Source organism: Oncorhynchus nerka, linkage group LG16 (assembly GCF_034236695.1).
Source record: "Oncorhynchus nerka isolate Pitt River linkage group LG16, Oner_Uvic_2.0, whole genome shotgun sequence".
Taxonomy (NCBI): Eukaryota; Metazoa; Chordata; class Actinopteri; order Salmoniformes; family Salmonidae; genus Oncorhynchus; species Oncorhynchus nerka.
In genome coordinates this window covers 19,618,137-19,636,237 of record NC_088411.1, presented here as the reverse complement: position 1 = coordinate 19,636,237, position 18,101 = coordinate 19,618,137, and the positions used below count along the sequence as shown (strand labels likewise).

General features: G+C 41.5%; 1 protein-coding gene across 2 annotated transcripts; it reads right to left on the bottom strand.

Annotated features, from left to right (window-relative positions):
* Window positions 1-636: 636 nt before the first annotated feature.
* On the bottom strand, window positions 637-17,725 carry LOC115144177 (thyrotroph embryonic factor-like). Of its 2 annotated transcripts, none has more exons than XM_029684998.2 (5): window positions 17,469-17,725; window positions 11,194-11,553; window positions 9,791-10,011; window positions 3,583-3,794; window positions 637-3,149 (listed from the first exon to the last, which is right to left on the bottom strand). In XM_029684998.2, the coding sequence occupies exons 1-5, from the start codon at window positions 17,542-17,544 to the stop codon at window positions 3,128-3,130; spliced, it is 891 nt and encodes a 296-aa protein (XP_029540858.1). In that variant the 5' UTR covers window positions 17,545-17,725; the 3' UTR covers window positions 637-3,127. The 2 variants fall into 2 exon arrangements, with proteins under 2 accessions (XP_029540858.1, XP_029540859.1); XM_029684999.2 differs by lacking the exon at window positions 17,469-17,725 and adding an exon at window positions 12,686-13,002.
* Between the last annotated feature and the right edge of the window lie 376 nt (window positions 17,726-18,101).

Below are 18,101 nucleotides of genomic sequence, written 5' to 3'. Positions count from 1 at the left end.
GTTCACACTTCTGAATTGAGCGTTAGACATTAAAATTCTAATTTGATATCATGAACTAGAACTGGGGAATGTCCAGCAGGAAGGGTTGACTAACAACTCTCATCACCTGACTCAACAGTGGATTTAAGTGCGCTCTCCTGATTTGAGGTGTGATTCAGTGTTCCATCCCCACTTGCCAATCTAATCAACACCTCTACATTGAAATTAGATAAGTGTTGTGGATGCACAAATGTTTGCGGTATTCACAATTGGGTACAGCCCCTAACACACATCCATTGTTGGTCTTAGCCACGTCCTCTTTTAATTTCTTCCTCCATACCTCCCTCACCAGATGGCATCTTTTCAGTTTCTCAGAGTGGCTTATGCAACACCAGGGGTGTATTCACAACGAACCAAATGAACCTACCTGAATTTGTCCAATACTCATTTTTGGTGCGAAAGGTTTTCTGTTTAAGTAAACCATTGCTATTGCAAAAGGTTGTGGACTGATGATTACACCCCTGGCATGGTCCAGTTTATCCCATGGCTAAGTTGAGAAAGCTTTGTCCTAACGCTACTGGTGTGTTCCTTTCTCTGGATGGTTTCAACTGTCCTGTCTAATATTTACACAGGCAGGTACTTCAGCCCCAAAACACCTTCACTGTTTTCAACAACGCTTTATTTATATATACAGGACATACAGTAGCCACATGCAACAATATGTAGAAACTAAATCTAGACAATTCTCAAACAGTTAAGAATTTCCCCTGCACCAGTTGAATAACAGATGTGAACATTTTCTTGGTTGTAGCGTAAGAAAGTAATTGTGCTAGTGTTTAGGGGGAACCCAATCCAGTCGGTTTACGTTCCTGACATCGTTCACTGGTTGGTTTAATCAAGATGTACATAGCTTATCTGAATCAAATTCTTGATTTGTCTGTTCTCAATCATCTACTTCCCAACATGTTTGATCTATTGAGTTATAGTCAAAGGACTGGAATAATTACAATCACTGCCACACAAAGGTCTTGTCTCCAGATTTTGCAAACAACCAATAAATGAAGCTGTCAATTTGAACAAGGTTCTCACCACAACGCACAAAACCAATTTTAAAATGTCAATAAAAAATAAAGTAAAACACATCCAGACTACCTTCAAGGTAATTCTTCAGATAAATTCCAAAACGAGCTGAAAACACTGCCATCACTTATTTTCCTCCAGTTACATCAGCAGGAATTAGGAAAGTGACAATCAGGCTTGATAACAAGGAAACATGATGGACCAAAGGGGGAAAAACTAAGGAGACAGAAACCCTGAAAGGAGGCTTGAATTTCAGTGTATGATATGGTATTGCCCTGACTGGGCACTTGCACTGAGTCAGCTGAAGACACTTGAAGGTCCTTGTTGAAACAGGCCCAGATCAAGCCACATTGAGTTAAAAAAAAAAAATCCTGATTTTGACAAAAGGAATTTAAAAACAGCAACATTTATCAAAAGGAATTAAAAAACTGCAACATACAAACTTCCCCATAAGTTCTGATGTCTGTTTTCCAGTTTCATGAGGTAACTACAATGTATTGTACTCATTGTAGACAGCACAGAATCGATCACCTTTTTACATTGTGTGGCAACTGTCCATATATGATCAAGGTCCCAGAGAAGTTGGATAAACCACTTTCCATAGTAGTAAACAGGAGAAAGGTTGGAGTTTTACATTTGGTTGAGAACACAATTGCAGAAAATTTGTAAATTGCACAGTAATGTCATAGATAAGTCAACAGGTTTTTGTATGGAGTTATTTGAATATAAGGAAAAAGTGTCCAGAAAATAAAGCTAACTTTAAGCATTTCTTTATAACACAAAACACAGAAGCTGAAGAAAGAAGTTTCCTGGAAATAACAATGATCCAAGACCATGGGACAATATACAAGACAGAGAGACTGAAATATTACCAAGCATTATGTACAGTTTGAAGCAAGTGTTAATATGTACAGGAAAAGACTTGCATTGAAGGTCTTACTAACATGGTCTTAAAACCACTACCAAGCCGTATTAGTCCCCGGATTCATTTTAGTTATTGTATTATATTTTTGTATTTTAATTAACCTTTGACTTTAACGGGAGACGTGGAAGCAAAGTTATGAAAACCAGAACTGCTTATGGACAATCCATGCTAGTTTAGACTAAAACCCCCCCAAAATAAAAGCCCTTTTCAGTTTACTAAAATGTCATCCACCCTTATCCCCCCAATCCCAATCTCTTTACCAGAAAATGTTGTACAAAACATGATCAGAATACACATTCTCATTGTAGTGTATTGAAAGAAGCACTCCCACAAGTTAAAACCAAGTTAAATAAATGGCTGAAGAATAGCAACATTTACCTGGATCTAACTCTGCAAATAGCACTGCTGGGTGATTTGAAAAGTCAATCAATCCATCAATAAGATAATAATTTGAGCAAAAAAAAAAGTATCTTTAATTTACAATCTGTAGAAACTATGAGAATAGAAAGGTTCAGAAACATCACAGCACAGAAGAATATATGGCAAACAGAAATCGAAACTGGATGGTGTTCAGAGATAGATGAAAGTAGTCGAGTGGAGCTGAAGGGTGGGACTAAAAACAAGATAACTAATGTAAAATATACTGTGTCCGTAAAATGTATATAGGTTCAGAACGTTTGTGAAACAGCACAGTTAAAAATATGGTAAAATCAAATTAAAACTGGATGGTCTTCAGAGATGGGTTGAGGGGAGCTGAAGGATGGGACTAAAAACAACTATTGTAAAATACACTGTGTCCTTAAAAAGCCAAAGTGTTGTTGTCCATTAGTTTACTCAAATTAGGGGGAAGGGTGGTAGGGTTAGGGGAAAATATATATTTACAAAACAAATATATGGGGGGGATTAGAAATGATGCATACAATTACATTGATGGAAGCTACAATCTATTTGCAATATTAAAGCTGATCTACCCCCTAATTATTAAAAAATAAAAAGTCAAATAAAAACAATAAGCAGCGGTCACTAATACAATTCCACAGTATCTACACGGCAACATCATTCACTCTCTTCCACTTCTGATCCATCTATCCATTGTATTTGATTCAATTACTTCACCCACGCCACAAATAAATCAATAATAGTCTACTGGTCTTCCAGCAATGCACTTGAAAGAGAAGAGAAAAAGTAGATTATTTACCACATTATTCATCAATTCTACCCATCAAACTTGTGTTATACAGGGAGTACTGTGTTATAAAGGAGCAAAACACATAAGGTCATATCTCACTGGTTATTTTGTATTTGAACAATTTGTAGTGTATTCATTGCAATAATATGCCTGCATTTCTCTACCTCAACGTGATGTCATCATTTCCTTTTCCTCATCTGTCTCACTGAGGAGCTCATATTTACTGCATATCACTGTCTCTCATTGTTTCGTATGCAGCTAATGTGAGCAGTGCAACAGTGGATATTCACAATTGATTTATGACCACCAACAAAGGATGTTGCTACTTAGTGCCCTGACCAAAATGAAGTGAATAGCTGATGCAATCTGTGTGCAACGGCCGGCAGTTGTCTTGTGTTTTGTCCCTTACAGCTCTCCGAATTTGGCCACGTAGCGGGCCACAACATTCTTGTTGCGGGCAAAGTCATTCCGTAGCTCGCCCACTTCCTGTCGTAGCGCCGTGTTCTCACGCTCCAGGAACGCCGCCCGCACCGTGATCTGGTTCTCCTTGAGTCGGCGCGCGTCCCGGGAACGCTTTGCCGCCACGTTGTTCTTCTTCCTCCTCTGCCAGTACTTCTCATCCTTGTGAGGAGGAGAGGGGGAAAGAGAAAGAGCAGAGAGAGAACAAGGTTGTTATTGAAAGCGGCCTTAATGATGAGAGCATTAAGGTCGCTTTCAATTCAATGTCACTGCTGTGTTATTGAAAGCTTTGTTAAAAAGCAAAAGCTAGTTTTCCCCTCACTGGCGCTAGGTCATTTAAAAAGACCTTCAGAATGACAATGCTCTATGACAGTGGTCACCAACATTTGAGTCATGATCACTTTCGCAGTCAAATCAAATTTTATTGGTCACATACACATATTTAGTAGATGTTATTGCGGGTGTAGCAAAATGCTTGTTCCTAGCTCCAACACTGCAGTAATATCTAACAATACACAAATCTAAAAGTAAAACAATGGAATTAAGAAATATATAAATATTAAGACGAGCAATGTTGGAGTGGCATTGACTAAAATACAGTAGAATAGAATACAGTATTTACAGATGAAATGAGTAAAGAAGTATATAAACATGAAAGTGACTACTGTTCCATTATCAACGTGGCCAGTCATTCCATGTATATAGGGCAGCAGCCTCTAAGGTGCAGAGTTGAGTAGTCGGGTGGTAGCCAGCTAGTGACGGCTATTTAACAGTCTGACTTTAGTTTAGTTTATTCATTTGACCATTTAAAAAAACAAGCACACAAAACTTAAAAGCCATACATGCGCACATTAATAAAATCATTGAGGATAACAAAGTCTAGGACTTATTTCCATTGTGGTCCTCTTGAGAAAAGATGGATAGACAAGATCCAACACAGTATGGCAGTGAAATAATAAAACATAAACAGAGAAGAAGAACATCTATCTCATTGTTCCAGTTACATCATAGGGGTTATTCATATGGGCACAGAAGACATCAAACATATTATAACTTTATGTTTAAAGCTGTCCAGAGAGGACGTTGTTTTTATAGACAGAGGCAACTCATTCCATTCTGAGGCTCCAGTATACAAGAAAGCACCTTTCCCAGCATTACTCCTGAACCTGTATAAGCACACATCAGCAACACCTGATCTGGTGCTGTCATTGTGTGCATCCCTAACATGAGGAAAGTAAATCACTTAGATATCTGGGCGCAGGACCATAAATACTCCTGTAAACCAAACCTAGTCTAATCTGGGACACCCTAGCCTCAACAGGCAGCCAGTTTAGTTGCTGAAAGCAGCTCCTGCCTATGTGAATACATGGACTCACCTTCATTACTACCCTAATCAGCTTACTCTGGGCTATCTGGAGCTTCCCCTTCATAAGTTTAGATAAGCCCCCAAACCAGGAAGTACTAGCATAGTCAAAATGGCATTGACTGATGGCAGTAGCTAGCACTTTCATGGAGTCCTTATCAAGCAGCTTGGACTTTCTAGCCAAAAACTTAGTCCTGGCATTAACCTTCCCTAGCACCTTATTGGCCATGCTCACACCTCCCAAGCTTCCATCAAGGATACATTCCAAGTAGCTAACAGAGGTTTTAGTAGTCAGCACCTCACCACCTAACTCCACTCTCAAGGTTTTGCTCGCCTGAGGTAGTGCATCTCATAAGCTGTAGACCACACTATTTACCAAGAGAGTTTATCTCTATTTTTCATAGCTGTCTATTTACCACCACAAACCGAAGCTGGCACTAAGACGGCACTCAACAAGCTGTATAAGGCCATAAGCAAACAGGAAAATGCTCATCCAGAGGCGGCGCTCCTAGTGGCCAGGGACTTTAACGCAGGGAAACTTAAATCTGTTTTACCTCATTTCTACCAGCATGTTAAATGTGCAACCAGAGGGAAAAAGAACTCTGGACCACCTTTACTCCACCCACAGAGACACGTACAAAGCTCTCCCACTCCCTCCATTTGGCAAATATGACCATAACTCTATTCTCCTGACTCCTGCTTACATGCAAAAACCAAAGCAGGAAGTACCAGTAACTCGCTCAATAAGGTAGTGGTCAGATGACACAGATGCTAAGCTAGCACAGACTGGACTATGTTCCGGGATTGTTCCGATGGCATTGAGGAAAACATCAGTCACTGGCTTTATCAATAAGCGCATCGATGGCATCATCCCCACAGTGACCGTACGTGCCCCAACCAAAAGCCATGGATTACAGGCAACATCCGCACTGTGATAATGGGTAGAGCTGCCGCTTCAAGGTGCGGGGCACTAATCTGGACGCTTATAATAAATCCCGCTTTGAAAGGCTTGTCATGGCTCACAACACCATTGTCCAAGAAACCTGAACAAAAATAACACATACGTGAGAATGCTATTCACTGACTACAGCTCAGCTTTCAACACCATAGTGCCCTCAAAGCTCATCACTAAGCTAAGGACCCTGGGACTAAACACCTCCCTCTGCAACTGGATCCTGGACTTCCTGACAGGCCACCCCCAGGTGGTAAGGTAGGTAACAATACATCCTCCACGCTAATCCTCAACACAGGGGCACCTCAGGGGTGCTTGCTCAGTCCCCTACTGTACTCCGTGTTCACTCATGTCGTGCTTGGCCATGCAGTCTCCAACACCATTAAGTTTGCCGACAACACAACAGTGGTAGACCGATCACCGGCAACGATGAGACAGCCTATAGGGAGGTCAGAGACCTGGCAGTGTGGTGCCAGGATAACAACCTCTCCCTCAACGTGATCAAGACAAAGGAGATGATTGTAGACAACAGAATAAGGAGGACCGAGCACATCCCCCATTCTCATCGACAGGGCTGTAGTGGAGCAGATTGAGAGCTTCAAGTTCCTTGGTGTCCACATCAGCAACAAACTATCATGTTCCAAACACACCAAGACAGTTGTGAAGAGGGCATGACAATACCTATTCCCCCTCAGGAGACTGAAAAGACTTGGCATGAGTCTTCAGATCCTCAAAACGTTCTACAGCTGCACCATCAAGAGCATCCTGACTGGTTGCATCACCGCCTGGTATGGCAACTGCTCGGCAAGGCACGACAGAGGGTAGTGTGTACGGCCCAGTACATCACCGGGTCCAGGCTTCCTGCCATCCAGGACCTCTATATTAGGTGGTGTCAGAAGAAGGTCCAAAATATTGCCAAAGACTTCAGCCGCTCTAGTCATAGTCTGTTCTCCTTGATACCGTACGGCAAGTGGTACCGGAGCGCCAAGTCTAGGTCCAAAAGGCTTCTTAACAGCTTCTACCCCAAGCCATAAGACTCCTGAACAGCTAATCAAATGGCTACCCGGACTATTTGCATTGTCCATCCCCCACCCCCCTGCCATTTTTATGCTGCTGCTACTCTGTTTAATATCCTTGCATAGTCACTTTACCTCTACCTACATGTACATATTACCTCAATTACCTCAACTAACCAGTGCCCCCACACATTGACTCTGTACCGGTACCCCCTATATATAGCCTCGCTAATGTTATTTTATTCTTGCTCCTTCATTTTTTAAATAGATTTTTTACTTCAGTTTATTTTAGTAAATACTTTAACACAAAATACAACTGCATTGTTGATTAAGGGCTTGTAAGTAAGCATTTCACTGTAAGGTCTACACCTGTTGTATTCGGCGCATGTGACAAATAAAATTTGATTTATAGTCCACGATCAGCTCCTTCATTCTTGTTGACATTGAGGTAGAGGTTATTTTCCTGGCACCACTCCGCCACGGCCGTCATCTCCCTGTAGGCTGTCTCGTCATTGTTGGTAATCAGGCCTACTACTGTTGTGTCGTCTGCAAACTTGATGATTGAGGTGGAGGCATGCATGGCCACGCAGTCATTGGTGAACAGGGAGTACAGGAGGGTGCTGAGCAAGCACCCTTGTGGGGCCTGTGTTGAGGATCAGCGAAGTGGAGGTGCTGTTACCTACCCTTTCCACCGGGTGGCAGCCCATCAGGAAGTCCAGGACCCAGTTGCACAGGGCGGGGTTCAGACCCAGGGCCGCAAGCTTAATGATGAGCTTGGAGGGTACTATGGTGTTGAAGGCTGAGCTATAGTCAAAAAGCAAGCAGAGATCAACTGCTCAGATTATAATTTTTGTTGTTGTTGCATGATTTATTTTTCTACATTAACCTAATAAAAACAGTTCTGTAGGAATGAGGTTTGTGCAGTAGGTAGGCCGAATACATTCTCACAGCACATTAGCTATATGCCTGGCAATATTGTTCTTCTCAGACCATATTATATACACTGAACAAAAATATAAAACGCAACATGTAGTGTGTTGGTCCAATGTTTAATGAGCTGAAATAAAAGATAACAGAAATGTTCAATACTCACAAAAAGCGTATTTCCCTAAAATGTTGTGCACAAATTTGTTTACATCCTCGTTAGGAGCATTTCTCCTTTGCCAAATGAATCCATCCACATGACAGGTGTGGCATATCAAGTAGCTGATTAAACAACATGATTACACAGGTGCACCTTGTGCTGCGGACAATAAAAGGCCACTCTAAAATGTCTAGTTTTGTCACACAACGCCACAGATGTCAATTTGAGGGTGCGTGCAATTGGCATGCTGACAGCAGGAATGTCCACCAGAGCTGTAGCCCGATAATTTAATGTTCATTTCTCTACCATAAGCCACCTCCAATGTCATTTTAGAGAATTCGGCAGTATGTTCAACCGGCCTCACAACCGCAGACCATATATAACCACGCCAGCCCAGGACCTCCACATCCGGCTTCTTCGTCTGAGACCAACCACCCGGGTAGCTCATGAAAGTATTTCGGTCTGTAATAATGCCCTTTTGTTGGAAAAAAAAACCATTCTGATTGGGTGGGCCTGGCTCCCAAGTGGGTGGGCCTATGCCATCCCAGACCCATCCATGGCTGTGTCCCTGTCCAATCCATAGATTAGGCCCTAATTTATTTATTTAAATTGACTGATTTATATTTTTGTTCAGTATATTTTAACACTTGAGCTTTGATAACAAAATATATCAGTTTGTGTAGCACTTGCAAGGCACAGCTGAGCATAAATTGAAATCATTTGTACCTGCATCTGATGATCATGGTGCTTTCAAGACAACTGGGAACTCTGGATTAAAAAAACTAAATTAAATCATGAAGTCAGTGATCTTCAGGTCAGAGGTCTAGAAAGAGGCCCGAGTTTCCGACTTGGAATTCGGAGTTGGATGACCGTTCAAAAAGATTTTTCCCCAGCCGGATCTATTTTTTTTCCTGAGTTCCCATTTGTCTTGAACAGACTGAAGTCGGAGATGTCCAAGTTCTGAGTTTCCTTTTGTTTTGAACAAGGCATTAGTCTCAGCGGAGGGAGGAGAGAGCAGCAGAGGGTCCGCCTCTCTTGGTCCCTCTCTCCCTTCCTTTCCTCCGGTGAGACTGACCAGAGAGTGGACAGGGTCTTCCACCTGATGGCGAAACTCGAGTCGCACCGTATCAGCATCTGCCTCATGCATGTTCCTATGACCAGAGAAAGTGAAATATTTCTCGATATTAAAATAGACACGGCAAGCTGCTAATAATAAAAACGCAGGGCTATCAATACACTTGGCTACTAATTCAAAGCAGCTGCAGCGTGAGTGGTAGTACGAAGAAGCGCATTTTATGTTGTGTAATAGTGTTGAATAAAAACAGTGTTGACAGTGCTGTATAAAAACTTAAACGTAAACTCACTTATAAAAACAGCAACTCTTTACATTCTCTCTCAGGTCATGGTTTTTTAAAAGTTATGAAATCTCATGTAGGCTAATATCAAACTTTGCTGGAAGCTGTAGGCACGGTGACACTCGATTTAGCCACAGATCTCCCAACAGCAGCAAGAAGAAAAAGGAGCAAGTCTTCATCATTGGCTTTTCTACAGAAATGTTTGGTGATCGACTAGGAATGTGGTGACCACTGTTCTATGAACTAACTGGTGGTACTGTAAACCACAATTAAATAACTAAAAAAAAAAAAAACATCCTATTTCTCTTCTTGGAATTTGAAAAGAAAATGTATACACCTACCTACCACACCCTTATCATCGTTTCCGACCTCCATGTCTCTGACTTACCTTAGAATCCTCAGGTACATACACCTTCTTGGCCTTCTTGATCATGGGCTGTGGTTTGAGTTCCTCATCTGAGAACTTGTGTTTGCGTGGGTTGAACAGCTCTCCTCCAGGAACGCTGGACAGGACCAGGTCCGTAGGGTCCGGATCAAAGTTCACGTTCACCTCAATCTCCTCCGGGTCGATGGTTTCAGGGGTCAGCCTGTCCTTGTCTGTCACCACCTCTGTGGGGGAGATACAGGTGACCAAGCATTAGGTTAAGGTTTCAAGTATACCGTTTTGGTTTCTTGGGTTCTAACTTGAAATATACTTATTCATGTCACTATATAAGAACATATAGATTTCATTACATGTATGATAACTGTTTATATTCTGTGTCAATGAAGGGTGAATAAGGAATGTGTATCGAAAGTTACTGAGGGAGGCAAAGGGCAACAGTTAATATCTGATAAGGCAAGCCAGCTGCGGAACTAAAGAGGAGCGAGGAATTTGGCTTGAGGTCAAGTCAGCAGAAGAAGTGAGAAGAAACCTCTGGAAGGGGGTCCAGAGGGGCCCACCACAACAACCCTCTTTACAGTTCTCTCACACACATACACTTCCACGCCCACAAAGGTTCTAGCATCAGGCAGGGCCATGACTACACCAGTAAGAGGAACCAATGAAGTTCCTGCCTAGCAACAGACATGTATTGGCTGTCTAGATGTGTAAGGAGTTGACCCCGCCTAGTAGGTTATAAATATATGTACTTGTATCTTCATAGCTTGTCTTTTTAGCTGTTTGACCCAATGGGATGAATAAACTTGGCTTGAGCTTTTTCTAGTCGTCCGTTTGAGTCATTACTATTTGTTCAGAACAGGTTGATGGGTAAATGCTACAATCAGTTTTAAGGGTAAATAAATGCTCCCAATGTAAATGGAACATTCTGTTCGGTAGAAACATACATTTGGCTCTAACCTGTTTATATCCTGAACTGGAGAATTTTTCAAATAAATTCCAGGCTTCTACATTCGATAAAGATGGCCTCATGTAGCCCAGCCCACATCTGTTGGTCAGCTCGTAATAAACACCACAGTTGTCTTGACCACTCAGCATAACTAGGATCTATTTTTACCACCATCTACAGCAGCACACACAACAGTACATACAGCCTTGAATGACATTCAAACAAACCAGTATGTGTTTCTCCGTACATGTGCCATGTGTGCCCTTGGTGCTCAGACATGTCTGGCTGTCTATGGCAGAACCAAGAACAACTTATTTGGTTTACTTAGAGCTTAAATACATTTGAGTCACGCTTTGTATTACTTATGTATTATACCATGTAACTACTAGGGTAATTCTCTATGTAATAACACTAACAGACCATTAGTGCATAAGGCTCTAATGATTTCACAGGTGTAGCCTACCGGTGTTGGCTGTGATATCAGCACTGTTGAGGGTGACGGTGACCACCTCCTCCTCACACTGGTCTAGTTCCAGGACCGGCAGCAGGGAGATTGGGGCAGCGGGGGCTGTCGTGGTGCTGGTTGGCTTCTCTGTCTTCCTCCCTGCAATTTTCATGTTGAGAGCATTGTCCAGGGACAAGGTGGGGATGCCGTTCTCGATGAGGAACTCCTCCAGGTCCATGTACTCCAGGTGGAAGGTCTCCCCGTTGTACGGGATAGTCTTATCCCAGATGGCGGGGGTCAGGGCGGCCGACGGACCCAGCCCGCTCCCTCCTCCAAGGTCCACAATGTCCCCCGTAAAAAGCTTATCCTTGTCATTGTCTGTGGCAGCAAAACAGAAGAGCCTTGTATAATATTATGGGTTATGGCAAGCATGATAAAACAAGTTGCGAGAAGACAGGCATTGTAAATGGGTTTATTTCACATGGTCATTCAGTAAATGGTTTAATCCATTTACACTCAGGACATATTCCATATAAGTGGTCCATGTGAGAACCAAACCCACAAATCTGATCATGCAAGCACCATATTTCAACCAATGGAAGAGATATGATGAAATATTAGGCCTACATCACTATTTGGTGGAAAGGGGCCCGTGACACTAGCCAGACGAATATGTGACCTAGCCTACTAATATATGCAGTTTTCAAAACAACTGGGAACTGAAAAATCTCCTGCTTCAATGCGTTCAAGACCACTGGTAACTCGAAGAAACGAAAATCGTTTTGAACGGTCATCCAAATCAGACTTTGTGACCTGAAAATCACTGTCCATGTTTCCATTAACTTGTCCATAGATTTTTTTGTGACATTTATAAAATTCGCATACAATATGCAGGCTAGGGTGCGTTTCCATGTAACTCGTGTGGATGAAAAGGCTTAAGCCTGTATAACAGCGCCCCCGCATACCTTCATAATGATTCGGCAATCATCGTTTATTCGAAAAACACTGTCTCAATCATCATTTGTCGCAAAAAAAGAAAGTTCGTCAGAAGAATAATCCACCCCTATCGAACGGAAGGGGGGGGGGTATATCTTTAGAAAATGTCTACTATATCTGCCATTTCCATTTACACGTGTCGCATTTTCTTTTTTGCGACATTGCTTTTGTCAATAGAGATGAGTAAATGGAAACCTGCCTAGTGAGTGGTGAGGAGGAGGAGAGTTGAAGGGAGTGGGGAGAGAAGAATGTACTGTCAACTGTGTATGCGTTCTGAGAACCACAGAACTGAAGTGCAGCTACCCAATTTTAGTTCAAATTCAGATAAAAGGATACCTGAATGCTTGGTTGATCATAACACTATAGAAACAAACAGACAGGATGTGATTTTGTGTAAGCCTATCCATTTTAGGCTACTACTTTGCATAAATTGTATTCGCATTCGGCCTCTTCTCAGTTTGTTGCCTATAACAAACGGTGCGTGTAACCCTCACACAGAAGCATCTAGACTTACCATCGTCGCTCTCGAGTAAATTCGGTTGGGGCATTAACATGATTTTCTTCAATACCACGGGAAACGCACCCGGTGATCCCTTGAATGTTTCATTCTTGGTTGTGATCCTCTCCAGACATTTTTGCCGGTAATTATGCAACAACTCAATTTAAAGATAGGCTACTTCAACAATGAAGCTTGGACTACCCTACCAATCTCCTGTCCGTGAAAAAAGTAGCCTATTAATTCAGAGATAGTGACACCGAGATTAGGCTAAAGGTTATGTTGCAGCAAACGACTCGACATTAGTTAACCTCTCAGATTCTGATCGATTCTACAAATAATCAAAAAAAAAAAAAAACGTTTTTTTGGTCAAGAGAAATCGCACCTCGTAGAGTAGAAAATATAAAACAGCCCTGCCCCGATAGGTGCTCTTCTCTGCCATTATGAATATTAACTTTCTTTGCGCGACGTAGGCAAGGCGTGACACCATTGGTTGACAAAATATTATATATCCGTTGTAATCCTGCATAAATGAGAGAAAAAAAAACTTGTTGGGAGGGGGGAGCAACCCCAATGACATCTCCATTCTGTTAGACTTCTGCTGGCTTCACGTACTCGTGGAAAATGGTAATGCCACGTTCAAAACACCTGAGAATAGTAGTGTAAAGTACTTAAGTAAAAATACTACTTTATTTTCTTTTGGAATGTAGTAAAGTCAAATGTATCTTTTACTCCATACGTTTTACCTGACAACCAAAAGTACTCGTTACATTTTGAACGCTTAGCAGGACAAGAACAATGTCTAATTCACACACTCATCAAGAGAACATCCACAGTCATCCCTACTGCCTCGGATCTAGCGGACTCACTAAACACATGCTTTGTTTGTAAATCATATCTGAGTTTTGGGTGAGATCTCACACCATAATTTGCAAATAAATTAATTAAAAATCCTACAATGTGATTTTCTGGATTTTTTCCCCTCATTTTGTCTGTCTGTCATACAGGCCTCTCTCGTCTTTTTAAGTGGGAGAACTTGCACAATTGGTGGCTGACTAAATACTTTTTTGCCCCACTGTATATTTTGAATGTGAGATTCTTCAGTAGCCACCCTTTGCCTTGAGAGCTTTGCACACTCTTGGCATTCTCTCAACCAGCTTCACGAGGTAGTCACCTGGAGTGCATTTCAATTAACAGGTGTGCCTTGTTAAAAGTTCATTTGTGGAATTTCTTTCCTTCTTCTTTGAAGCCAATCAGTTGTGTTGTGACAAGGTAGGGTTGGCATAAAGAAGATAGCCCTATTTGGTAAAAGACCAAGTCCATATAATGACAAGAACAGCTCAAATAAGCAAAGAGAAACGACAGTCCATCATTACTTTAAGACATGAAGGTCAGTCAATACAGAACATTTCAAGAACTTTGAAAGTTTCTTCAAGTGCAATTGCAAAAACCATCAAGCGCTACGATGAAACTTGCTCTCATGAGGACCGACACAGGAAAGGAAGATCCATAGTTACCTTGCTGCAGAGGATAAGTTCATTAGAGATACCAGCCTCAGAAAATAGGCAATTAACTGCACCTCAGATTGCAGCCCAAATAAATGCTTCACAGAGTTCAAGTAACAAACATAACATCTGTTGTCAACAACATCTCTCCTCCTGTTCAGAGAAGACTGCTTGAAATCAGGCCTACATTGTCGAATTGCTGCAAAGAAACCACTACTAAAGGACACCAATAAGAAGAAACTTGCTTGGGCCAAGAAACACGAGCTTTGGAAATCTGTCCTTTGGTCTAACGAGTCCAAATTAGAGATTTTTGGTTTCAACCGCCGTGTCTTTGTGAGACGCAGAGTAGGTGAACAGATTGCTGCCCCCCCCCCCCCCCTTTACGCTCCTGCTACTCTCTGTTTATTATCTATGCATAATCACTTTCACTCCACTTACATGTACATATTACCTAAATTACCTCGACTAACCAGTGCCCCCACACATTGGCTCTGTACCGGTACCCCCTGTATATAGTCTCACTATTGTTATTTTACTGCTGCTCTTTAATTATTTGTTACTTTTATTTCTTATTCGTATTTTTTAAACTGCATTTATTGGTTAGGGGCTTAAGTAAGCATTTCACTGTAAGGTCTACACCTGTTGTATTCAGCGCATGTGACTAATACAATTTGATTTAAGATGATCTCCGCATGTGTGGTTCTCACCGTGAAGCAGGGAGGTGGTGGTGTGATGGTGCTTTGCTGTGATATATTTAGAATTCAAGGCACACTCACCCAGCATGGCTACCACAGCATTCTGCAGCGATACGCCATCCCATCTGGTTTGTGCTTAGTGGGACTATCATCTGTTTTTCAACAGGACAATGACCCAAAAACACACCTCCAGGCTGTGTAAGGGCTATTTGACCAAGAAGGAGAGTGATTGAGTGCTGCATCAGATGACCTGTCCTCCACAATCACCCGACCGCAACCCAATTGAGATGGTTTGGGATGAGTTGGACCGCAGAGTGAAGGAAAAGCAGCCAACAAGTGCTCAGCATATGTGGAAACTCCTTCAGGACTGTTAGAAAAGCATTCCAGGTGACTACCTCATGAAGCTGGTTGAGAGAATCCAGGCAAAGGGAGGCTACTTTAAAGAATGTCAAATGTAAAATATATTTTGATTTGTTTAACACTTTTTTGGTTACTACATGATTCCATGTGTTATTCTACAATGTAGAAAGAAAGAAAAACCCTTGAATGAGTAGGTGTGTCCAAACTTTTGACTGCTACTGTATATTTAGACATGGGCCTTCATACGCATATATACCATAACAGCCAAATGCACAACATACTAAGCCCTTACTCAAAACATTTAGATATAGGGATAGACATGATACACACGTTTTCAAACATTTGTTTTCTACAGATCAAGCAGAGGCAAAGACAGCATTCTTGTATTGTAATCTGAGGAGTAAAATAGATTTTTTTTCGGGGGCATTACTGCAAGAGTACAGAGTGTGCTGTTCTGTCTGTATACAGAGCTAGTCTAGCATCCTCACCACAGTAAGAGGGAAAAATATAGATGTCATCCACTACTGTCTTTAAGACACCTTCATAAATTCTTTACAAGGCCTACATAGATGCTTCACAAATTTAAAAGCTATTGATTGGCCTACTATACAGTATAAAAGCTATTGATTGGCCTACTATACAGTATAAAAGCTATTGATTGGCCTACTATACAGTATAAAAGCTATTGTATCAGGTCCTCCTTACATCTGGCATTTTGCCAAATGTGTCATCACCCTTTTTCCCTCTGGATGTTTGCTTCTGAATAATTTGTTTAGCATCTATGAAGGCCTTATAAAAAAGTCCATCCAAAGGGGTGATATGGTATTCAGGAGACAAGAGTGTATCTGTCACCATCAAGACGAGGGGATGGGACCTCCAGGGAATTACTGGCGCTGCCAGCATGACCTTACACTTTGTCCCCCTCCCCTCGTGTGAGAGATACGATCTGATATACTTTATTGTCCATTTACATGGAAATTAATTTTGTGACGTTAGTATACAAATACACAAACGACACAATATAAATACACATGCAGTACAGAAAACTGGAAAGTTAGTACCAAAGTCACACATTTACATTTTCACCTATTCAAAGCCTCTGCGACCTACTTTCCGACCTTGTATTGGGCATGCATCTGTCCTATGTCCCACTGTTCAGCAGTCTGATGGCTGATGGAATGAAACTCTCCTGGCTTATATTATTGCTTAACAGTGGGGCCCTTTATCTCCTTCCTCAGGGCAGCAGCTCAAACATTGGGCAAGATTGTGTGTAGGTTCCTCTATGACGCACTTGACTTTGATCGCGCTACACAGCCAAGGGCACCAATGTGTGTACTTAACAGTGTCTCGCACGGCCTTACAAACATTTGTGTGAATGTGTCTAATTATCAGCAATTGGTTTGGGAAGAGGATATCACAAGATTAGTGAGCTCTGTGTTTACAGTTCATATTATTAGACTACCAGCATTTCCTTACCAAGTGCATACCAGACAGCTCTTATGTGGACAGGTTGTATCATTAGGTTTTAGGTGCCAAGTCCTGTCCAGTGGTATTTGGCTATTGGGAGTTGATGTCAGTGGTTCAAGTGTTGTGAATGCCCTGAGTAATTTGTATCTTGGGTGTGATCAGTATGTTTAGGAGTACCTGACACCACTTGCATTTTGCAACTGTCCATGTTTAAATTGTCTCATGAATTTAAGTGAAAAATCATATCTACTCTAATCTTGTTTTACAATCTGGTTAAGTGTTGACAACATCTGCTTTCGACTGTTTATATAAATCACATCCAATCCAATCTCACAAATGAGAGAACACAACCACATCCAGAACAGAACAAGTGAATAGAGCCCTCTAACGATGACAAACCGTAATCCTACTTCTCCCTTCAACCCCCACACCACATGATGCTGGCATGTTGATTAAATCGGAGGTCAATCTTGTGATCAAATTGCCTAGGCTAAACCGAGACGCTGTCAAAATGGCACCAGGGTTTTATTGAGGTTACGCAATATATATAGGACATGCAGTGAGAAATTAGTCCAACATTTTGTATTTATAGTCGAAGAGTGTTCACAGACAGCACATTGTTTATGCTTGCAACAAATGTATCAAATACGTTTTATGGTTGAAACACTGGTACCCGCGTGGTTTACTATAGTGCTGGGGAAACATTATTCGTTATCATTCAGACACAGCGCAATTTGTTCACAAAGAAATAACGATTATTTTGCTTCTTCTTACCGTTGTAATCAAATGTAGGAACAGTGAAGGGGTCCTCTAGCAGAGCTTTGAAAATCTCCGGAATGTCTGAAGACATCTTTTCTAAAAGTTTTTAAAGATCTCCTGGTCTGACTATCAATTAAAAACTGGAGCAGATATATGAAATTGACAAGATTTATCAACGCTTCCAAGTTCAACAGCAGAAAAAATATCCACATGTAAAACGAGATTGATGGACATGTGGAAAATGTAAACCTCGTTTTTATGACCACAAGGTTTGTATCCCGCCCCTCAGCGATTTTCCCCCATGATCTAGCCAATCACTGCTAGAAACTTACGGAAAGAGTCGTGATAGGTTTCTCCTGTTGTCCGACAAAATAGGGAAAGCCAATCGGATGCGTTTACTGTATTACCTAAGAAACAAAAATACGTTGTTACGAAATAAGTCTACGTGCTCGGCAAAAAAATAACGAATTAGTTGCCTCACCGTTTGTCTTTCCTAAATAGGTCACTGATCTAAATATATGTAAACGGTAAATTAAACTGGCTAGCGGTTTGCTCTCTGCACTGAAAATGAAAATAGGATTTTGCAGAGGATTATGGGGTATAGCATTTGTGTGTGTGTGTGGGGGGGGGGGGGGGGTGCTTGCCTGT